We start from the raw sequence: 19366 nt of genomic DNA, 5'->3' as shown, positions 1-19366 counted from the left end.
TCCCAAACATTGGCCATTTGAGAGCTGAGCAAACAGGATTGGTTGGGAAAAGATTGCTTTCATTCATTCAGACAGCATGCAGTCCATTGAAGTTGATTTTGCAAGAGTTTCACCTAAATGAAGGGGCTGGTTTCAAAGTTGCTTGTGTGCAACTCTACCTTTGCACTAAATGCAATAGATCTGAGAAATAGGTTGAACAGATCTACCATTAAATACACAACTGTCGGGAATCAAGCTAAAAATCTGGGAGCTTGCCATCTCCCTCGATCGACCATTACCATCAAGCTAAGGGAGCAAGTCTGGAGGTGTATAGAAGAGCTTGACAAGAGCAGCACCAGGCATACTTGAAACAGAGGTGCCAATGTAGTGAAGCCAGAACAGGATGATGTACTTGTTAGACAGAAGAAATGTGGCATAGGTAGGAGTTAAGTGATCTCACCCAACTGATCACATCAGGGTTCTACAATTCCACCACATCCTACCATAAAATTTTACAAACAATTAAACTAACCAGGAAACAATAAAAAGACTCCAAAAACAACCCATCCTACATAATTGTGGGGCACAACTCATCAATGCAAAAGACAAGGTTAAAACATTACCTTCAGGTGTCAAATGGATGAGCCATGTAGTCTTTTCCTGAAGTCTCCATCATAGATGCCCATCTTTGGACAATTTAATCTGCACCACGTGGGATCAAGAAATGGCTAAAAGGCTGATTATGGCTGAGACAATGCACCCTGACAACATCCTATGGTACTGAAGACATGCGCATCAAAACTAACTGTGCCCCTAACTAAGCGGTTCTAGTACAGCCACATTACTGATATCTACTCAATATGGAAAATTGCCCAGGTACAGTGCCTCAGGGCAAATCTAATCTGATTAGATATCAGTGATGGAAGGGGTTGATGAGAGAAATGACCAATCAGCATAATCGTACCCGTGATGCTTATTGTGTGCGTACTGCTAACAGCCACTCCTCTCCAGAGAATTTCAGCTTTGCCCTAACATGAAAATAAATTAAATTTCAGAGGGGAGGGTAATTTCAACATCAAATCAGTATTTGACTAAACGCAGCCTCAGGGAGGTATAGCAAAATTAACAGGATGGGATGAACTCCATCCCAAGTCATACCTAGCATAAAGAAGGAAAAAGGAACAAGAGTTTAGTTTCTGAATGGAATTATCACAGTCCGAGACATTAATGCAGAAGTTCCACAGCCACATCTCCTAAGCACAACCATCTTCAGTTGTTTCAAAGCACTTTCCCCTCCATGATTAACTCCGAGGAGGTCAGCTGAAGATTGCGGTGAACAACATTGAAAACAACTCCTCAGATACTGAAGCAGACTGCCCTACAAGCAGCAATACCAGGATAATTTTCATGCAAGAGCTGAAAACAGTAAAGAACATCACATCTCTCAGGCTCAGGGTAACAACCAATTCCAAAGAAAGAAAAAAATAAGTATATACCACTTAATGACATTCAATGGCATCAATATTGAGGTTACTATTCACCAGAAATTCAATTGGAATACTTCCCCCATTTTCTCAGGGGAGCTTGCCACTCAGGATAAAGTAGCCAAGTTGTTCGGCATCATCCACCATTGACATAGTTAATAGCATATCATATACAGTAGGCAATGCAGCAACTTGCCAATCTTCCTTCAATAGCAGCTTCATCCTGGTGACCTCCATCACCCAGAATGACAAGGATCAATGATATACAGGAACACCATCACCTGCATGATCCTCTCCAATTCAGTGCCCCAATTCGGAAATACATTTAATGTACCTGGATCAAAATCCAGGAACCTCCTCTTTCACAATGTCTTGGATATACCTAACCATAAGGATTGCAGTGGCTAAAGACAGCAGTTCACCAGCACCTTCTTGGGAAAATGGATAATAAATGCGGTAAGTCAGATGTACAGCATGAAAACAGACCCTTTGATCCAACATGCTTTGTAAATATTTTCTGAAGTGCTGGCATTGTTATCATTATTCATGTTGAATTAATCATTTTTGTGTTCAAGACATACTTGGGCAATTCTCCATTGTTGATAGAGGCCAGTACTGTAACTGCTAGAAGAGCTTGGTTAGAAGAGCTGCAAGTTCTGAAGCACAAGTTTTCAATAGCATTGCTGAAATGTTGTCACGGTCCATGGCCTTTGCAGTATCTAGCATCTGTAACTGTTTCTTTGTATTGACTGAATTGAATTGGCTAAAGACTGGCATTTATTAAAGCTGGGAGCCACTGGAGGAGGCAGAGATGGATCAACCACTTGGCAATTCTGGCTGAAGATTGCTGCAAATGTTTCAGCCTCATCTTTTGCACTAATGTGTCGTTCTGAGGATGGGGACGTGTGGAGCCTCCATATCCAGTAAGGTGTTTAATTGTCTACTATCAATCATTCATAACTGGGTGATGCAGAGCTTAGATCTGATCTGTTCATTGCGGGATTGCTTAGCCCAGTCTATCACTAGCTGCTTAGCATACATGTCATCCTGCTTGGTAGCTTCACCAGGTTACACCTCACCCTTTAGGTATGCCTGATACTGCTCCTAGTTTGCCCTCCTGCACTCCTAATTGAACCTACATTGATGGTAATGGAAGAGTGGGGGATATGCTAGGCAATGACGTTGCAGGATATGCTAGAGTATAATTCTGCTGTTGAGGCCCACAAGGTCTTATGATTGCCCAGTTGATTTGCTAGATCTATTCAAAAGTTCCATTTATCACAGTGGAGGTGTGACAACATCACTGTAAGGATTGTACAGTGGTCACTCTTACTGTCATGGGCAGATGCATTTGCAGGGGCAGATTGAGGTCAAGTATGTTTTTCCCTCTTGTTGGTTCCTGAACCACTTGCTGCAGACCCAGTCTAGCAGTTCTATCCTTTAGAATCTGACCAGCTCGATCAGTAGTGCTGCTGTCAGGACTGATATGTTCTGTTCAGCGATGTTATAACACACCTCTGGAGTGAAACTTAGCAGTTCTGGCACCATCTGAGAACAGAAAACGAGTTAACATTGAGCCCTGTGACCCTTCTTCAGGAGCTAGGAGATTTCAACTTCCAACATTAACTGGTGTAGCCAAGTGAAGATTAAGAGGAAGCAAAATTCTAAAAATCTATCCTGGATGCATTTTAAAAGCCAGTAAGTAAGGAGGGGATGGCCCTGGACTTAAATTTTAAGCAATGAAGTGGTTGAAATATCAGTGGAAGAGCGCATTTTGCAAAGAGCAATCATAACTCTCCAGATTCAAGACTGTTTTGGAAAAGGAGAAGGTTGGACCTGAAATCAAAGTTCTAAACTAAGGAACAGCCAATTTGGCCAGTGGGTTGAAAACAGATATGTTTAGGTAAAGCTGTGACAATGCTGTGGGACACATTTGAGGAGGAAATAGGGAGAGCACAGGGTCAACATGTTCCAATGAAGGCAAAAGGGTGGGACCAACAATTGCAGGATATACATAAAAGGATAAACAGAAAAGGGAGGCCTACAGCACATACCAAATTATCAAAACAGCAGAAGCCCTAAGGAAGTAAAGATATGCAAAGAGGGATTTCAAAAGGATATTAGGAAAGCAAAAACAGGGCATGAAAGAATAATGGCGGGTAAAATAAAGAAAAATCCAAAAGGTATTTTATATGTACACCAAGGATAAAAACGAAAAGAACAGGGCACATTAAGGACCAGAGTGGAATTTGTACATAGAGCCAGAGGACGTAGATAGGGTTCAAATTGAATAATGTGTGTCAGTGTTCACCAGCAAGAGGGATGATGTGGGAAATCAGGCAGAAGGACCGCGAAAGACTTAAAGAAATTAGCACGGATAGAGAGGAGATTCCAAGTGGTCTGCAAGTTTCAACATAAATAAATCTCCAGATCAGATAAAATGTATCTGAGTCTGTTGAGTGAGGCAAGGGAGAAATAGCATGAATACTGACAAAAGTTTTCAATTCCTCTCTGGCCACAGAGAGGTCAGATGATTTGAAGACAGCCAAAGTTTCATATACTGTTATTCAGAAGAAAGCAAGGGATAAAGCAAGAAATTACAGGCCAGTCTAACCTTGGTGGTGGGAAAACTATTGGAGGCAATGAGGAACAGAATTAATCTGCATTTGGAGAGGCAGGATTAACCATGAACAGTTGGCATGGTTTTGTTAAGGAGACGTTATTTCTCAGTCAATTCCTGAAAAATTCAGGTTGATAGTGTATCCACGAAGGCAAAGCATTTGACAGTAAACTTGGACTTCAGCAAGGCTTCTGATCAGATCACACGTGAGACTGGTTTCGAAGCCAACAGCCTATGGGATCTGAGGAACCTGTGCAGATTGGATCCACAATTAACTGAGTAGTATGTAGAGGATGATAAAGAGGTTTGTGTGTGAATGGAAGTGTGTTCAGTGGGGTTTCTGAGGCATCATTCTTGGGGCCTTTACTGTTTGTAGTATATAGAAATGATTTTGACTTGAATGTAGAAGAGTTCATGAATAGTGCCAGTGTAAATAGTGAGAAGGATTGCAGATTACAGGAGGGTATAGATGAGCTGGTCAGATGGGCTGATCATTGGCAAAATGAATTCAATCCAGATAATTGCAAAGGAACGCACTTGTGCAGGACAAACAGTTAAGGGAATACATGACGATTGTTAAGGCTCTGGGAAGTATTGAGGATTGAAGGGACCTCGGTGTGTATGTTCTTAAGGTAGCAGGACAGGTAGATGATGAAGTAGACATATGGATACTTCCATTTATTTGCCAGGACATAGAGCTTAAGAGCAGGTTATGCAGGGACCGTATGAAAGGTTGCCGCAACCATAATTACAGTAGCATGGCCTACGGGGAGGGGTGGGGGGGCAGAATGGAAAGGTGTCATTGCACGGGAATAGGTACAGAGACGACTGAAGGGAACATATCAGATGTATACATTCTGAATGGGAATATATTGGCAGACAGGGAGAAACCTTTCCCTTTGGTAGAGGGATTAATGACCAAGTTTAACATAAAAGGTGCAGCAGGCTTATTAGGGATGAGAGGAAACTTTACTTAAACCTAGAGGATAGTGGGAATCTGGAACTGACAGCCTGTAAGAGGCAGAAATCCTCATCACATTTAAGTATATAGATGTGCACTTGTGATAACGAAGGCTATGGGCCACTAGAATATTTAAGTGGTAGTTTCTGGCAGGCACAGACTCGATGGGCCAGAAGACTTTTTTCTGTCCTGTAGACCTCTATCATTCTAGCTACTACCCTTTACATTCAATGGCATTATCACTGCTGAATGCCCAAATCTCAACATCCGACAGGTTACTATGACCAGAAATTGAACTAGAATATTCATTTACATACTATGGCTTTATAGCAGATCAGACTAGGAATTCAGTGATTATGAATTCACCACCTGACTATCAAAGACTTGTCCATAAGACACAAGTCAGGAGTGTGATGGTATACTCTCCACCAGACTGGATGGCACAGATCTAATAACATTCAAGAAGCTCAACACAATCCAGGACAAAGGCTCACTTGAATGACACCCCACCCACCACTTTCAGCCTTCAATTTCTTCAGCACTGATGCACAGTGGCAGTGTGTACCATCTACGTGATGCAGTAATTCAGAAGTCTCTGCTGACAACACCCACCACAGAAAAATAAGTGCAGCAGATATATAATAACATCACTATCGGCAATTTCCTCTCCAAGTCTCTCAACAGTGATTTCCTTCACTGTCATTAGGTCAAGATCCTAGAACTCTCTCCCTAGCAGCATTGTGGGTGTTTCTACACTTCGAGGATGACAATGATTCAAGCACATAGCTCACCACCAACACCACCTCAAGGGCAATTAAAGGATGAACAATCAATGCTGGTCTAATCCAGTGAGGCTGATACCCCTTAAATGAAGAATAAAATTCCAATTTTCTGTTCATCTATTCCCTGCAACATGTTTCTACCAAGTCTGAATAATTCAAATATAACAACTGAACATGGAAATGACCTCCGGGCTTTTCAACATTTAAATCACTGTAATCCAAGGGTGAATCAAATAACTGAAATTCCATCAAACTCCATTTACAATTAAAACAAGTCATGAGTAGAATCAACTTCAAGATGCTCAGATTTATAACTGCTAATGAAAGCTTCTATAAATCTATTGTCCTCTTAATTACATAAAGTACTTTGAATTAATGTTTGGAAAATCTTTAAATATTTAAGCATCAATATGTTACATTATGGAGTACGAATATTATACTTTTAAATGCTGTTGAGTTTCCAAATCTTGAACCTGAGTAATGCAGAATTAGCATAAGCACACCAAGTTGTTTCACCATCTAAGATCAAGCAGTGAGAGCATTGTTGTTAATAAGTACTATGAATGCAACAAAAAAAATAGAATTACATCAAATGCAGCGTAAACTACGTTTTCACCTTTGGAAAGAAGTTTCCGAAATTTCTGTGTAGCAGCCAGCTGCTGTTCTGAATTGTTAGAAAAAATCATCTGGACCATATCTGACGTGATTACTCCAGTCTGCACATGAATGAAAAAAGACAGAATCAGAATTGCTATAAAAATTATTCATTCAGCATCTTCACAAATTTGAACCGCACAGTGTTACACCTAATCTCAGCTTAAATTTTCTCAGTCATCTTGATACAAGCTTGATATTTTAACTTGCTACTTTTGGAAGACGTAATATAGTAGATAACGTCCTCAAAACTATCTTAATTTATCAAAATGGATTACTTTGGGGGGTGCAGCCGATTCTCATTAGTGAAATGAGAGAAGTTTCTATAAAAGGTCAAAAAATGTGTTAAGGACAAATTAATCTCGTTTGTGTTGTGAGAACTTCTGATCTTTTCAAGAGAATGCTATCGGATAGTTAATATTTTTCAATGAGTGAAGCCTCAGCTGTAGACTTGTCCATACTGATCCAAAATAAAAGATACCTCCAAAAACCCAAGCTCTTACTACCATATAGTTTATAAGAGGTACTTGAACTCCAGATCTTCAGATAGCAGGACCATCATCAGAACCAGGATGAATTATAATCTTTGTAGAACATTCACCAGTTACTCAGTAACCCAATATAGATAAGAACACAAGTACTGGCGGCTGTAAGTGGCAATTCAGGCCCTTGAGCCTGCCCTGCCATTTAACACTATCATAGCTGATCTCATCTCAGCTTCAACTCCACTTCCTTGCCCACTCTCCATTACCCTTTACTCAAGACATTTTTTTTTTAATTAGTAATATCTCCTCTTGCACTCAAAGCCCCAATATCATACCTGAGGTAGTGAATTTCACAGATTCACATCCCTTTGACAGAAGTAATCAGAAGTAATTTCTCATGTTTTAAATCTGCTACTCCTCAATGCACTGGGAATAGTAAAGGGAGGTATCTATTTACCAGACTGTAGAATTCTCAAGACAAGCCCAAGAGAGAAAGACAACATCCGCAACAAACTCAAAGTAGTGTTGGAGACAGAGTATTTCAAATACATGTGTGCTCTTTTAACAGAGCAAAAAAAAAAATTCATATCTTTACTTGAAGGAAGGGTACAATAAAAACTGATCTAACTTTTCTACCAAAGTTAAACATTTCACCAGGCTTGAAACACCAGGCTGGAGTCACCAGGCTTGAAACACTGCTTTCCCCTCTACAGATGCTGCCAGACCTGCTGAGTTTCTTGAACAAATTTTTGTTTTCATGATAGAAATAGCTGCGATGTCTGCAGCTGCTGTCTCCGTATGCCCAGCAAAAAACAAAAAAAATGTACACTTGTTTGTCCTTATGGATTTTGTCTTTATATTTACACGTGAACAGTTGGTCATTTTTCCCCCTGTGGGTAAGTTAGATTAGATTGGATTCCCGACAGTGCGGAAACAGGCTCTTCAGCCCAACAAGTTCACACCGACCCTCCGAAGAGTGACCCACCCAGTCCCATTCCCCTCTGACTGATGCACCTAATGCTGTGTACAATTTAGCATGACCAATTCACCTGACCTGCACATCTTTGGACTTTGGAAGGAAACTGAAAATGTGTTGCTGGTTGAAGCACAGCAGGTCAGGCAGCATCCAAGGAACAGGAAATTTGACGTTTCGGGCCAGAGCCCTTCATCAGGAAGGGCTTTCCTGATGAAGGACTCTGGCCCGAAACGTCGAATTTCCTGTTCCTTGGATGCTGCCTGACCTGCTGTGCTTTAACCAGCAACACATTTTCAGCTCTGATCTCCAGCATCTGCAGACCTCACTTTTTACTGTGGAAGGAAACCAGAGCACCTGGAGGAAACCCACGCAGACACGTGGAGGATGTGCAAACTCCACACAGACAGTTGCGTCACGGTGGCACAGTGGTTAGCACTGCTGCCTCACAGCGCCAGAGACCCGGGTTCAATTCCTGCCTCAGGCAACTGTCTGTGTTGAGTTTACACATTCTTCCCGTGTCTGCGTCGGTTTCCTCCCACAGTCCAAAAATGTGCAGGTTAGGTGAATTGGCCATGCTAAATTGCCCGTACTGTTAGGTGAAGGGGTAAATGTAGGGGAATTGGTCTGGGTGGGTTGCGCTTCTGCGGGTCGGTGTGAACTTGTTGGGCCGAAGGGCCTGTTTCCATATTAAGTAATCTAATGAGGCAAATTAATTAGCGTTATTTACATGTATCCAAAAATTAATGAAAACCTGAAATGGAAGTTGTTATGGACCTCAACATTCATGAATGCAGCATTATGACCAACAAAAACAAACTCAGACTTCCCATATTATAATACACAGAACAGATTATTTGGCCTATCATGCTGGCTAAAGAATACAACTTCATAAAGGTTAACTCTTTACATTCATTTGTGGTGTGCGCACAAGAGGAGGCTGGCGTCAAATCAACATGCATACATACTGATAACTACAAAGATCACTACACATATTTCAGTGATTAACCTAAGTTTTAAGAAAATAGTTTCAAATATTTCAAACAGAATTCCACATGATAGTGCTTTTAAAAGTGCACACAATTTTGAAAGGAACTGTGAAAGTATCAAATTGTGTTTGAAAAAGTGTTCAGAGTCTTTTTCAATGGCCTTGCGTTTATAACCTGTAGATCAGCAACTTTAACCAAATCAGTGCTTTCAAAAGCAGTTGTCAGACAGTTTGTGTGATTTAAATTATTTACTAAGCTACTTTCATATATTCCTCAGCATATCATAATTCGTAGCTTGCAGCAGTGAAAAGTTGCTGGAGGAAGGTGAAACTACATTTTAATTTACTCAAATCACAATTTACTAAAGAGGTAGTGCATAAATTTGCAAGCTCAGTTGTCTATTGGTCGAATGGAGCATGTTAGATGATGCATTGCTTACCAAAGCCATATCCATATTTACTTGCGACTCATGGAATCCACTATCACTCATTACCTCATCTTCTTCCTCTTCCTGCTCTGTATGTGTGACATTTCTACGTTTGAATAACTAAAGGAACAAGAAACAAACATTAAACAACTGGATAGCAGAAAGGACAATTAATTTATGGTCATAGTAGTTGAGATATCATCCAACATTTTAGCACTTTGAACAAAAGGAATTGTAAACAGATACATAAAATGAACAGAATAGCAAATACAGAACTACAGATCAAGTTAGGATGCTTATAATTTTAGGAAACAGTATCTGAATTATTTGCAATAGAATGAAAAAAGGTAAGCATTTATTCTTTCAGGCTTGCTCCATTATTCAATACAGTTATGGCAAATCTATCTTGTTTTCCTGCACCATTCTTCATATCCTCTAGTATCTAAAGATAGATGGCTCTTTGACTTAGACACACCCAAAGATTCCAAAGATTGAGGCTGAGTAAAGAAATTCCTTTTTATCTCAATGGCTGACATTCTTTGAGACTGTGACACCTAGTTTTACATGTTGGCAAAAGTCCTTCCAGCATTTACCCTTACAATCCCCTCAAGAATGAAGAACAAGTGATCTCCTTGAACCATGAAACAAATTTGGAGGGAATACTTAACCAGTAGAATTTCTCAGAATTTCTTGACTCAGTCTCAATAATCTTTCGAATCTTTGGATGTATCCAAGTTAGAGAGCTATCTTTAGATACTAGAGGATATGAAGAATGGAGCAGGAAAATAAGGTAGATTTGCCATAACTGTACTGAATTCTGGAGCAAGCTTGAAAGGATAACTGCTTACCTTTTTTCATTCTATTACAAATAATTCAGATACAGAATTTCACCTTATAGGAAAAATTTTGTCTCAAAAGCAGCACAACGTTCCTCGAAAATAAATGTAAGCAATACACAATATTTTAATCATCAGCTTTGCTATTGTTATGTTTTGGAGGCAGCTGTTCACCAATAGGTCTGCAGAGTCGTTAATGAGCATTGAAATTGTGACAGTCTCCTGCCCTTTTCCCCAGAATCCTGAATACAGTATTTCTATTTAAAATAAGAATCTAACATGCCTTGAAAAGGTTTAATTGAACCTGCCTCCACTACACTTTAAAGCAATGCATTTTAGATTGTGATCATTCACCGAGTGGAGAAGATTTTTCTCACATCACACTTTCTTCTTTTGCAAATTCTATTATTTGTACCCTCTAGTTTTTTATTCTTTTGAGGGGCAACAGTTTCTCCCCATTTCATCTGTCCAAATACTCGTGATATTGAAAATTTCTTTCAAGTCTCCCTTCGGCCTTATCTCCAGAACTGGAGGTTCCTCATCCCTGGAAAAATTCTTTTCTGCACTCCCGGCAATATGACCATATCCTTCCCGTGCATAGTGCCCAAAATGAGGTAATATTTCAGCACAACTTCCTTGTTCCCATACATTATATCCTTATTAATAAAGCCTTCGAAACAGCATGCATTATTAACTCCTTGCTCTACTTGTCCAGTCACCTTTCATGTCTTATGCACATATACGACCTGATCTTTGCTCCTGTACTGTTCAGCATAGCGCCCTTTATTTTATGGCTGTCTTTTACCAAAATATCATATAACATGTCTGTGGATTGAACTTCAACCACTTAACTGTGTACTCCACCAATTTGTCAACACCTTCCTAAAATTTTACACAGACCTCTTTATATGTTACATCATTTCCAAGATTTGAATCATTCACAAATTTGGAAATTGCCCCTGCACAAGTTCTTGATTATTAACGTGCACCAGAAAAAAGGGTCCCAAACCCACCATTAGGGATCTACACTCCAAACTTTTTACAGCCCAAACATGCCCAACAACTGCCTCCATTTATAAATCCCCTTTGTAATCTCCAAACACTTGTTTCTTGATATTACATGGAGTACACCGACTGACTGAAGATTGGTCTACGTGATGACAGGATGATGAAAATCTACTTGACAGTCCAACAGCTATGTCCTTTACATCTCAATCAACCTGGTCAGTCATGATGTTGCCAAGCTAATCTTGGCATTGGATGATGTCCTGCCCCTCAAGACCATTTCAGTGCTTTCTTCAGTGGTGTTCAACATGAGGATAGATTGGGATTGATACTTGGCATCCAGTCAAATGCAGACATGGAAACCTCTTATTGATTACCATGAGACATTGTGGTTCAGACTCAATGTTGATGACTCCCAGGGCAACTTCTTACAACTGTATCACCTCTACTGGGTTTGAGGTTGCTGAAAGGACAGGACGGTGATTATCTGGGACACAGCCACAGAATCTTATTGCATGTTACAGACAATGACTATGTCAGGCTGTTGCTTGACTAGTTTGAGAGATACCAAGCCCAATTTTGGCACTTGACCCCAGATGTAGGCAAGTTGGATTTTGCAGGCCAACAAATTTGACTTGCCTTGGCTGCCTCTGGTCCCTATGATGATGCCAGATAGTCCTTATTCTATTTCTTTCTTCAGACATTTGAAGGGTCAAATGTGGCGATTGGTGGCTTGTTATGCAATTTCAGAGGGAAAGTGAAGTCAATGAGACATACAGCAAGTGGGAGTCACAAGTAGGCCAGATCAGGTAATAGTTTCACATTACCTTCCCAAATTAACATTAGTGAACCATCTTTGTCTCTTATTGCAAGATGTTTCTTTGCAGATTTTGATCCCCCCCACCCCACCCCACCCCACGAACTCCACCAAATGCTATGGTTGAATTTGAACTTTGGTCACCAGATCAAGGTAGTGGATACTGAAAAGGCTACAGACCCTGACAACATTCCACATTGGACTGGAGATATGTTCCACAACAAGCCACTTGAAAGTCTTATCAATATTGAATTGGAATTACACAGTAGAACAGGTCATTCAACCCAATGGTTCATGCCTGGTTTACTTTCCTCTGGAATATCATTCCATCTTTTCAGTTCTAACTACCAGAACCAGATATTCTTTTCTACTTTGTGTTTGTATAGCCATCCTATACATACAACGACTGTATACTACTCACTTCACCCATTTACTGTTGTAATTAGTTTCAGATTCTCATAACTCTTAAATGAAATTTTGAATTCCCTATAGGATTACGTAGTTGGAAGATGAGATGCTGTTTGCGTTGAGTTTCCAACACTAGGCACGTTACAGCCTGCCGGTCTCAACACTGAATTCAACAACTTCAGATGATTACCCCATCTTGACCCCTCTGTTTTCATTCTGCTGCGTAATTTTATTTCATTTATTTTATTTTGAAAATTTTTTTTGCTGCACCTCTTATTTCTTGATTGTCTCTTCCTCTTGCTCCCCACTCTCATACCCTTCTCCCTTGTTTTCCATTTTACCTCTGCTTCACCCATTCCACCTCCCCCCCGCCCCCCCCCGCCCCCCCAAATATATTTTGTCACATATCTTCAGCCTTGGTCATTCACAGCTCCTAATCTCCCTATAATCTCTCTATGCACGGTCATTATCACCTCTTTTTTGCTACATTTGCTTCTGGAGCCATGACTCACCACCTCTCAGCCTGGTATAAATACCTCGCTATTTCTCCCTTTTGTTTTAAAGCTTTGACAAAGGGTCAGTTAGACTGAAACGTCAGTTCTTTTCTTTCCTTACAGATGCTGCCAGACCTGCTGAGATTTTCCAGCATTTTCTCTTTTGGTTTCAGATTCCAGCATCTGCTGGAATATTTGTTTTTATATTATGAGAGATGGGGGAGGGGAGTCTTGGTATAAAGATGGATATGGGTAACAAGAGTATTAGATGACTTGAGATTTACAGGGTGAGAAGATTCCAATGCTGTCCTGGGCAGCCTTCTACAAGTGTAGAAGTGATGAAGCACAGATGAGGATTTCTGCAAAAGATGGGCTGAGATTAGGGACAATGGCAATTGGGACGGAAGCAGACTTTATTGCAAAAGATAACAATTAAGCAGCTCAGTGGGAGGCTCAATAAGCCGTCAGGTTTGTGAATAGCCTTGTTTCGCCAGGGACAGTTGTCAAGAAGAATGTAGAAAGTCAGTGTTGATGGTATGAAGTTTGTGACAAAGAATAAAAGACAACCACTGCAGTCGTCCAAATGCTTAACAGTGGGGGAAAAAAAGAAAAAAAAAAGAGACCATGCAATATCAAATATTGGATGAACAGACTGACTGAGGTAGTGGAGGGGTCAAGGGAAAACCTGATAGCATTACAATAATTAATACTAATTTACAACATATGTTATATCTTTAAAGCACAAAAACCAGGAGGAAAGATGATCCAAAATATGGTAAAACAAGAAATTAAACCATTTTAGGCCAAAAGTAGAAGGTTCATGTAGTTGCCAGGAGTAGTGAGTCCAATAATTTGGATCATTTTAGAATTCAAAAGAGAATTAAGAAACTGTCAAAGAAACAACAGAATATGAAAGTAAACTATCAAGAGCTAAGTAAAATAGTAAAATATTCTATTCGTATGAAAAATAAAAAGAAATTAACAGAACAAATGTGGACTCACTACAGGCATAGGCAGGAGGCAAGATAATGGGGGTAAAGAAATGGCAGAGAGACTAAAAAACTTTATCATAATGAAGAAAAACAAAGTGTCCTCTGAATACCACAGAACTAAGGGACTAACGAGAATGAGGAGCTGAAAGAAATAAGTAATATTGGAGAAACTAATGGAATTGAAAAATTGACAAACCCTGGGAATAATCCAGATAATCTAAACAATTTAGATTACACAGTACTAAAAAACAAGATAGAGATTGCGAATGTGTTAGTACTAATCTGCCAAAATTCAGATTCTGAATGATTCTTGCAGACTAGAAGACAGCAAACGTAATCCAGTTATTTAAGAAATGAGGGCGTTATGGATCAAAAGACTTTTCAGTCTGACATCAGGAGAAGCATTCCCTCCAATTTTCTTTCCAGATGCGCAGACCTAGGAGATGTGTGTGTAGCAGCAACTTCTGGAACTGGGTGTCAATATCATGAATGGTATGCCAACAGTGATGGCTGTTCAAGGAACCTTGGAGCAGCTGCACGTTCAGCCGAGAGGGAATGTTGGTCAGTACGAAAGTTTCTAGAATTTATTATTGTGATAGCCTGCAACAACTGTATACGGAAAAAAAGTGATATGATTGAGCAGAATTTATAATAAAGAAATTACATTGAACAAACCGGGAGAGTTGATATAACTAACAGAACAGACAAGCAGAAAAGTGGATGTGGTGTATTTGCCTTTCAATAAGGTCTCTCTCAGGTATTTGGCTCAAGGGATCATAGATAACATATTAGCATAGATTGAGAATTGATCAATGGGCTAAAAATGGTAGAAGCATACAGGTTATCCTCAGCTTGGCAGATTGTGACTAATTTAGTACTACAAGGGTTAATGCTTGGCTTCAGCTAACCACAAATTTTGTGGGACCAAATATAGCATTTCCAAGTTTCCCAATCTCTCTCAACTAAACGAGAATGCAAGTTGTGAGGGGGGTTGCAAAGAGGCTTCAAAGAAATTTACTCATGTTAAATGAGTGGATAAGAATATGACGTTGAAAAATGCCAAGTTATCACTTGTTATGAAAGACAAATGCAGAACATTTCTTAAAAATGAGCTGAGTATTAGCAGCAAGTCTTCCTTGGATATTAAGTCATTGAAATTAATATGCAGCTGCAATAAGCAAACATAAGTGATATCCTGACTTTTAAGTGTCTTGTGGCACAGTGGTAGTGCCCCTACCTCTAGGCCAGTCGGTCCCACCTGTCCCAGAGGCATCTTATAACATGTCTGGACAAGTTAATTACACTGCCTTTTATTACAAGAGGATATGGACATAGATGTTAATTAGTTTTGCTGCAGTTGTATGGAGCCATGCAATACACTTAGAATTGCATGTACAGTATTTGATCCTTCATTCAAAAAAAAAAAGGACACTTACCATTCGAGAGAACGCAAAGGTATAGCAGACTGACTTGTAGGATAATGGGGATTGTCCTTGAGGACAGAATGAGTTACTTGAAATTAGAATAATGAGAAGTGGTCTCACTGAAGCGTGCTAAAATTCTTAGTCATTGTAAGAAGAAGGACATTTGTTCTAGCTGGGAGGAGATGAAGGCCCAGAACCAGAGGGAAATCTTAGAATAAAAGGAGATAGGCCAATTTGGGGCAGATATTCAGAATCTTTTCCAATGGGAGGGTGGTGAAACTTAGTAACTTCCAGAGACATGTGGTGACTCAGTAATAGAGCACATTCAGGATAGAAATGGATAGATTTCTAGATATTAAAAATATCAAGGATAATGCAGGAAAATGGTACTGAGGTAGATCAGCCACATCTAGTTGAATGGAAGAAGAAACTTCCATTCATTTAAGATGCTGCTACTAAGCAAAAGAGTCGTGGAGATTTTACTAGAGTGAATGTTAGGGTGAAAACAAAGTGCTGGCCTCGAGATACTCGAAGAGTAATTGGTTTTACACTTGCCAATCAGAGCGGTTCCACAAAGCTGGACAATGGAAGGTATGGCATTTACAGGATATATGATCAACCATTTTCAAGGCTGAGGAGTGACAATGCACCACTGCTTGGGAGTTTGGTGAAGGCAATTTCAAGGCTTCACGTTTATGAAATCGCCAAATAAAAGTTGAGAATTGTTTACAAATGTGGGCAAAACCTTGGCAGATGGAATGTAGTGTTGGAAAATGTGATCTTATGCACTTTGGCAGGAAGAACAGAAGAGAAGAATATTTAATCAAAAAAGGACTGCAGAAAACACCACAGAGGGATTTGGGAGTTCTTGCACATTAAAATCACAAAAAAGCTACCAGCCAAGTTCAGCAGGCAAATGGAATGTATAAAATTATGGCACATTTGTTAAAACCGTGCAAGACACTAGTCAGACCAAAGCTGTGATACTGTGAACAGTTAGGACTGCACTGAGGAATTTCTTCTCCCTGGGTGTAGTGAATATGTACAAGTCTTTACCATCGAGACAGATTTTTAATCAGTAAGGAAATCAAGGGTAATCAAGGATTAAGTCTACCTGTTCCTCACGTTTCTGTTTCCGTAGTTGTAACCCTTCCTCTTCTCGTCGCCTTCTCATCTCATCAGGATTGAGAGAGTTGTTTTTGTAGCTCTTCAGCCGAAAATTTTCTTTTCCTGCACTTAACATGGTGTTAAGCAATCTGCAAAAAGTTAATTACAAAAAGATTAAAGTCACTTCAACCACGCTTTGCTTGCCATAGTAGGGACCTTGGTGCCACAAAATGTTCCCTTTCAGCAATGCTACAGAGGAACTGATCCTTGAAAATTAAAATTAAGGCAATTCACCAAACGCCGATATTACATCAGTTAAGAAAAATCCAAGCTAATAATCTGTTAGAAAGCCTGAAATGTGAAAGCAAACCTCCTCAATAAAATATCAATGTAAACTGTACTGGTAAATTTGCAAAATTACTGTTAAATTTGCAATTGCCAGTCACTGCACATCAAGATATTGTCCAAGACCTGCTGCCTTTCTGTAATACAAAATGCTGGGAATATTGAGCATGTGTAACGGAAAAGTTAATGTTTCAGGTTAAGGTGTCTTTCCAACTGAGAAATTCCAGCATCAGTAGTATTGTACACATGCGATTTTGAAAGGATGCACTCAATATGCTTTGAAATGGTCTAGAGATCTACAGCATAGAAAAAAGGCTCATCACATCTGCACTGGTCAAAAAGAGCTATGAAATTATTCTGATCCTATTTTGTAGCACTTGGCCATATCCTTTAGGCCTTGGCATCACAAGTGGACATTTAAATACTACCTAAATATGTCTGCCTCTACCTCTCTCAGGTAGTGAATCACAGATCCCACCAACCTCTGGATGGGAAAGGTTTTCCTCACACCACCTCTTCTGCCTCTTTCCATAAATCTATGACCCCTGATCATTGACCTTTCCCTCAAGGGGAAAAATCTATTCCTGCCTATGTCCCTCAAAACTTCACATCTCAATCATGTCCCTGTCCTTCTCCTCCTCCTCCTCCTCTTCCCCTTCCCAGTCTCCTCTGCTCTGAGGAAAACTGGCCCAACCTCTTCAGCCCAGGCAATATCCTGGTAAACCTCATGAGTGCCATCTCCAGCATAATCATATCCCTCCTATAATGTGGATTCCAGGACTGCACACAATACCTAGTTGTGTCCAATTACTTTCTACAGCTCCAACATAACCTCCCTACTGTTCAGCTTGATTTAGATTAGATTAGATTAGACTTACAGTGTGGAAACAGGCCCTTCGGCCCAACAAGTCCACACCGACCTGCCGAAGCGCAACCCACCCATACCCCTACATTTACCCCTTACCTAACACTACGGGCAATTTAGCTTGGCCAATTCACCTGACCCGCACATCTTTGGACTGTGGGAGGAAACCGGAGCACCCGGAGGAAACCCACGCAGACACAGGGAGAACGTGCAAACTCCACACAGTCAGTCGCCTGAGTCGGGAATTGAACCCGTGTCTACAGGCGCTGTGAGGCAGCAGTGCTAACCACTGTGCCACCGTGCCGCCCACAAACTTTTCTTAGCTAAATAAAGGCAAACTGACCATAAGCATTCTTAACCATTTTATTCACTTGTCATAACACCTTAAGGCATCAGAGTACATGCACATAAGGTCCCTTTATCTTCAAAGCTTCCCAGAGGTCTACCTTTCATCATGTATTCCCTAGCCTTGTTTGAGTTGTTTAAGTGCATCACCTCACCTTTATCAAGACTGAATTCCATTTACCATCGATCAGTAATCTAAGCTATTCTACTCACTATTTGCACCCCAACAACTGATCAACCCTTCTACATTTAAATCTAACATTTATATAAATCACAAACAGCCAGGGCATCAACAAGACCCTACTGGGCAACCGACATCCAGCCAGGAAAGCATCACTCCATCTCCCACTGCTTCTGACCACGCAGCTAATCATGGGTTCAACTTGCCAAATCTCCTTGAATCTCAAGACCTTGCTGAAGTCCAAATAGACTATATCAAATGATTTGGTTTCATGTACACATTTGTTCATCTCTGAAAAATTCAGATTGGTCAGACATGAACTCCCCTTAACAAAACCTTGTTGACTGTTCTTCATTAATCCAGACTTCTACAAATACAAATTAATTCTGTCCCTCAGAATTACTTCCAATAGTTTTCCCACCACTGACGGGAATCTGACTGGCCTGTAGTTTCCTGGTTTATTCCTTGCTCCCTTCTGGAATAATGGCACCACATTAACTATAGGAGGACTGGAGGGGAGAGGGGAACTAAAAAAGTTTAAAAACACACCTATTTCCTCCTTGTCTCATTCAACACCTTCAGACACATTTGGATTATAAAAATCATCCAATCAATTGTCTATCCTTAGATGTTTTCTCTTTCTCTCTTGTAAAGTTCCAATTACAAAGAAATTGTATGAATTTGAGGAGTATCACAGATCCTGTACTATTGGTTTGAGGACCCTCCAAGCAATTACTGAATGTTAATATATGCCTTGATTCAGTCCTTTGAGATAAGGGAAAGCCAGATCAATAGATTAAATTAGATTAGAATAGATTCCCTACAGTGTGGAAACAGGCCCTTTGGCCCAACAAGTCCACACCAACCCTCCAGAGAGCAACCCACCCAGACTCATTCCCCTACATTCACCTAACACACAGGCAATTTAGCATGGCCAATTCACCTAACTTGCACATCTTTAGACTGTGGGAGGAAACCAGAGCACCCAGAGGACACGGGGAGAATATGCAAACTCCACACAGACAGTTACCCGAGGCAGGAATTGAACCAGAGTCCCTGGCGCTGTGAGGCAGCAGTGCTAACCACTGACTCACCGTGCCGCCCAATAGATATGAAAGGAATTGAGTGCAGGGCAGGGGATGCAAATTGATTTAGAAGATAATGGGAGCAGACTCATCTGGAATATAAATTTG

At 40.3% G+C, this 19366-nt stretch overlaps 1 protein-coding gene across 1 annotated transcript in view; it reads right to left on the bottom strand.

The window, feature by feature from the left end:
• LOC132821084 (importin subunit alpha-5) overlaps positions 1 to 19366 on the bottom strand; it is a 61421-nt gene that overhangs the window by 29184 nt on the left and 12871 nt on the right. The window contains exons 2-4 of the mRNA XM_060833602.1: positions 16445 to 16586; positions 9367 to 9474; positions 6443 to 6542 (exon numbers count right to left, since the gene is read on the bottom strand). Of these exons, the coding sequence (XP_060689585.1) occupies positions 6443 to 6542; positions 9367 to 9474; positions 16445 to 16573 (337 nt within the window). The 5' untranslated portion in view covers positions 16574 to 16586. The remainder of the gene's footprint in view (positions 1 to 6442; positions 6543 to 9366; positions 9475 to 16444; positions 16587 to 19366) is intronic.

This window comes from Hemiscyllium ocellatum, chromosome 12 (assembly GCF_020745735.1).
Source record: "Hemiscyllium ocellatum isolate sHemOce1 chromosome 12, sHemOce1.pat.X.cur, whole genome shotgun sequence".
NCBI lineage: Eukaryota > Metazoa > Chordata > Chondrichthyes > Orectolobiformes > Hemiscylliidae > Hemiscyllium > Hemiscyllium ocellatum.
The sequence above is the reverse complement of the archived record's forward strand: the minus strand, read 5'-3'. Positions and strand labels throughout refer to the sequence as shown.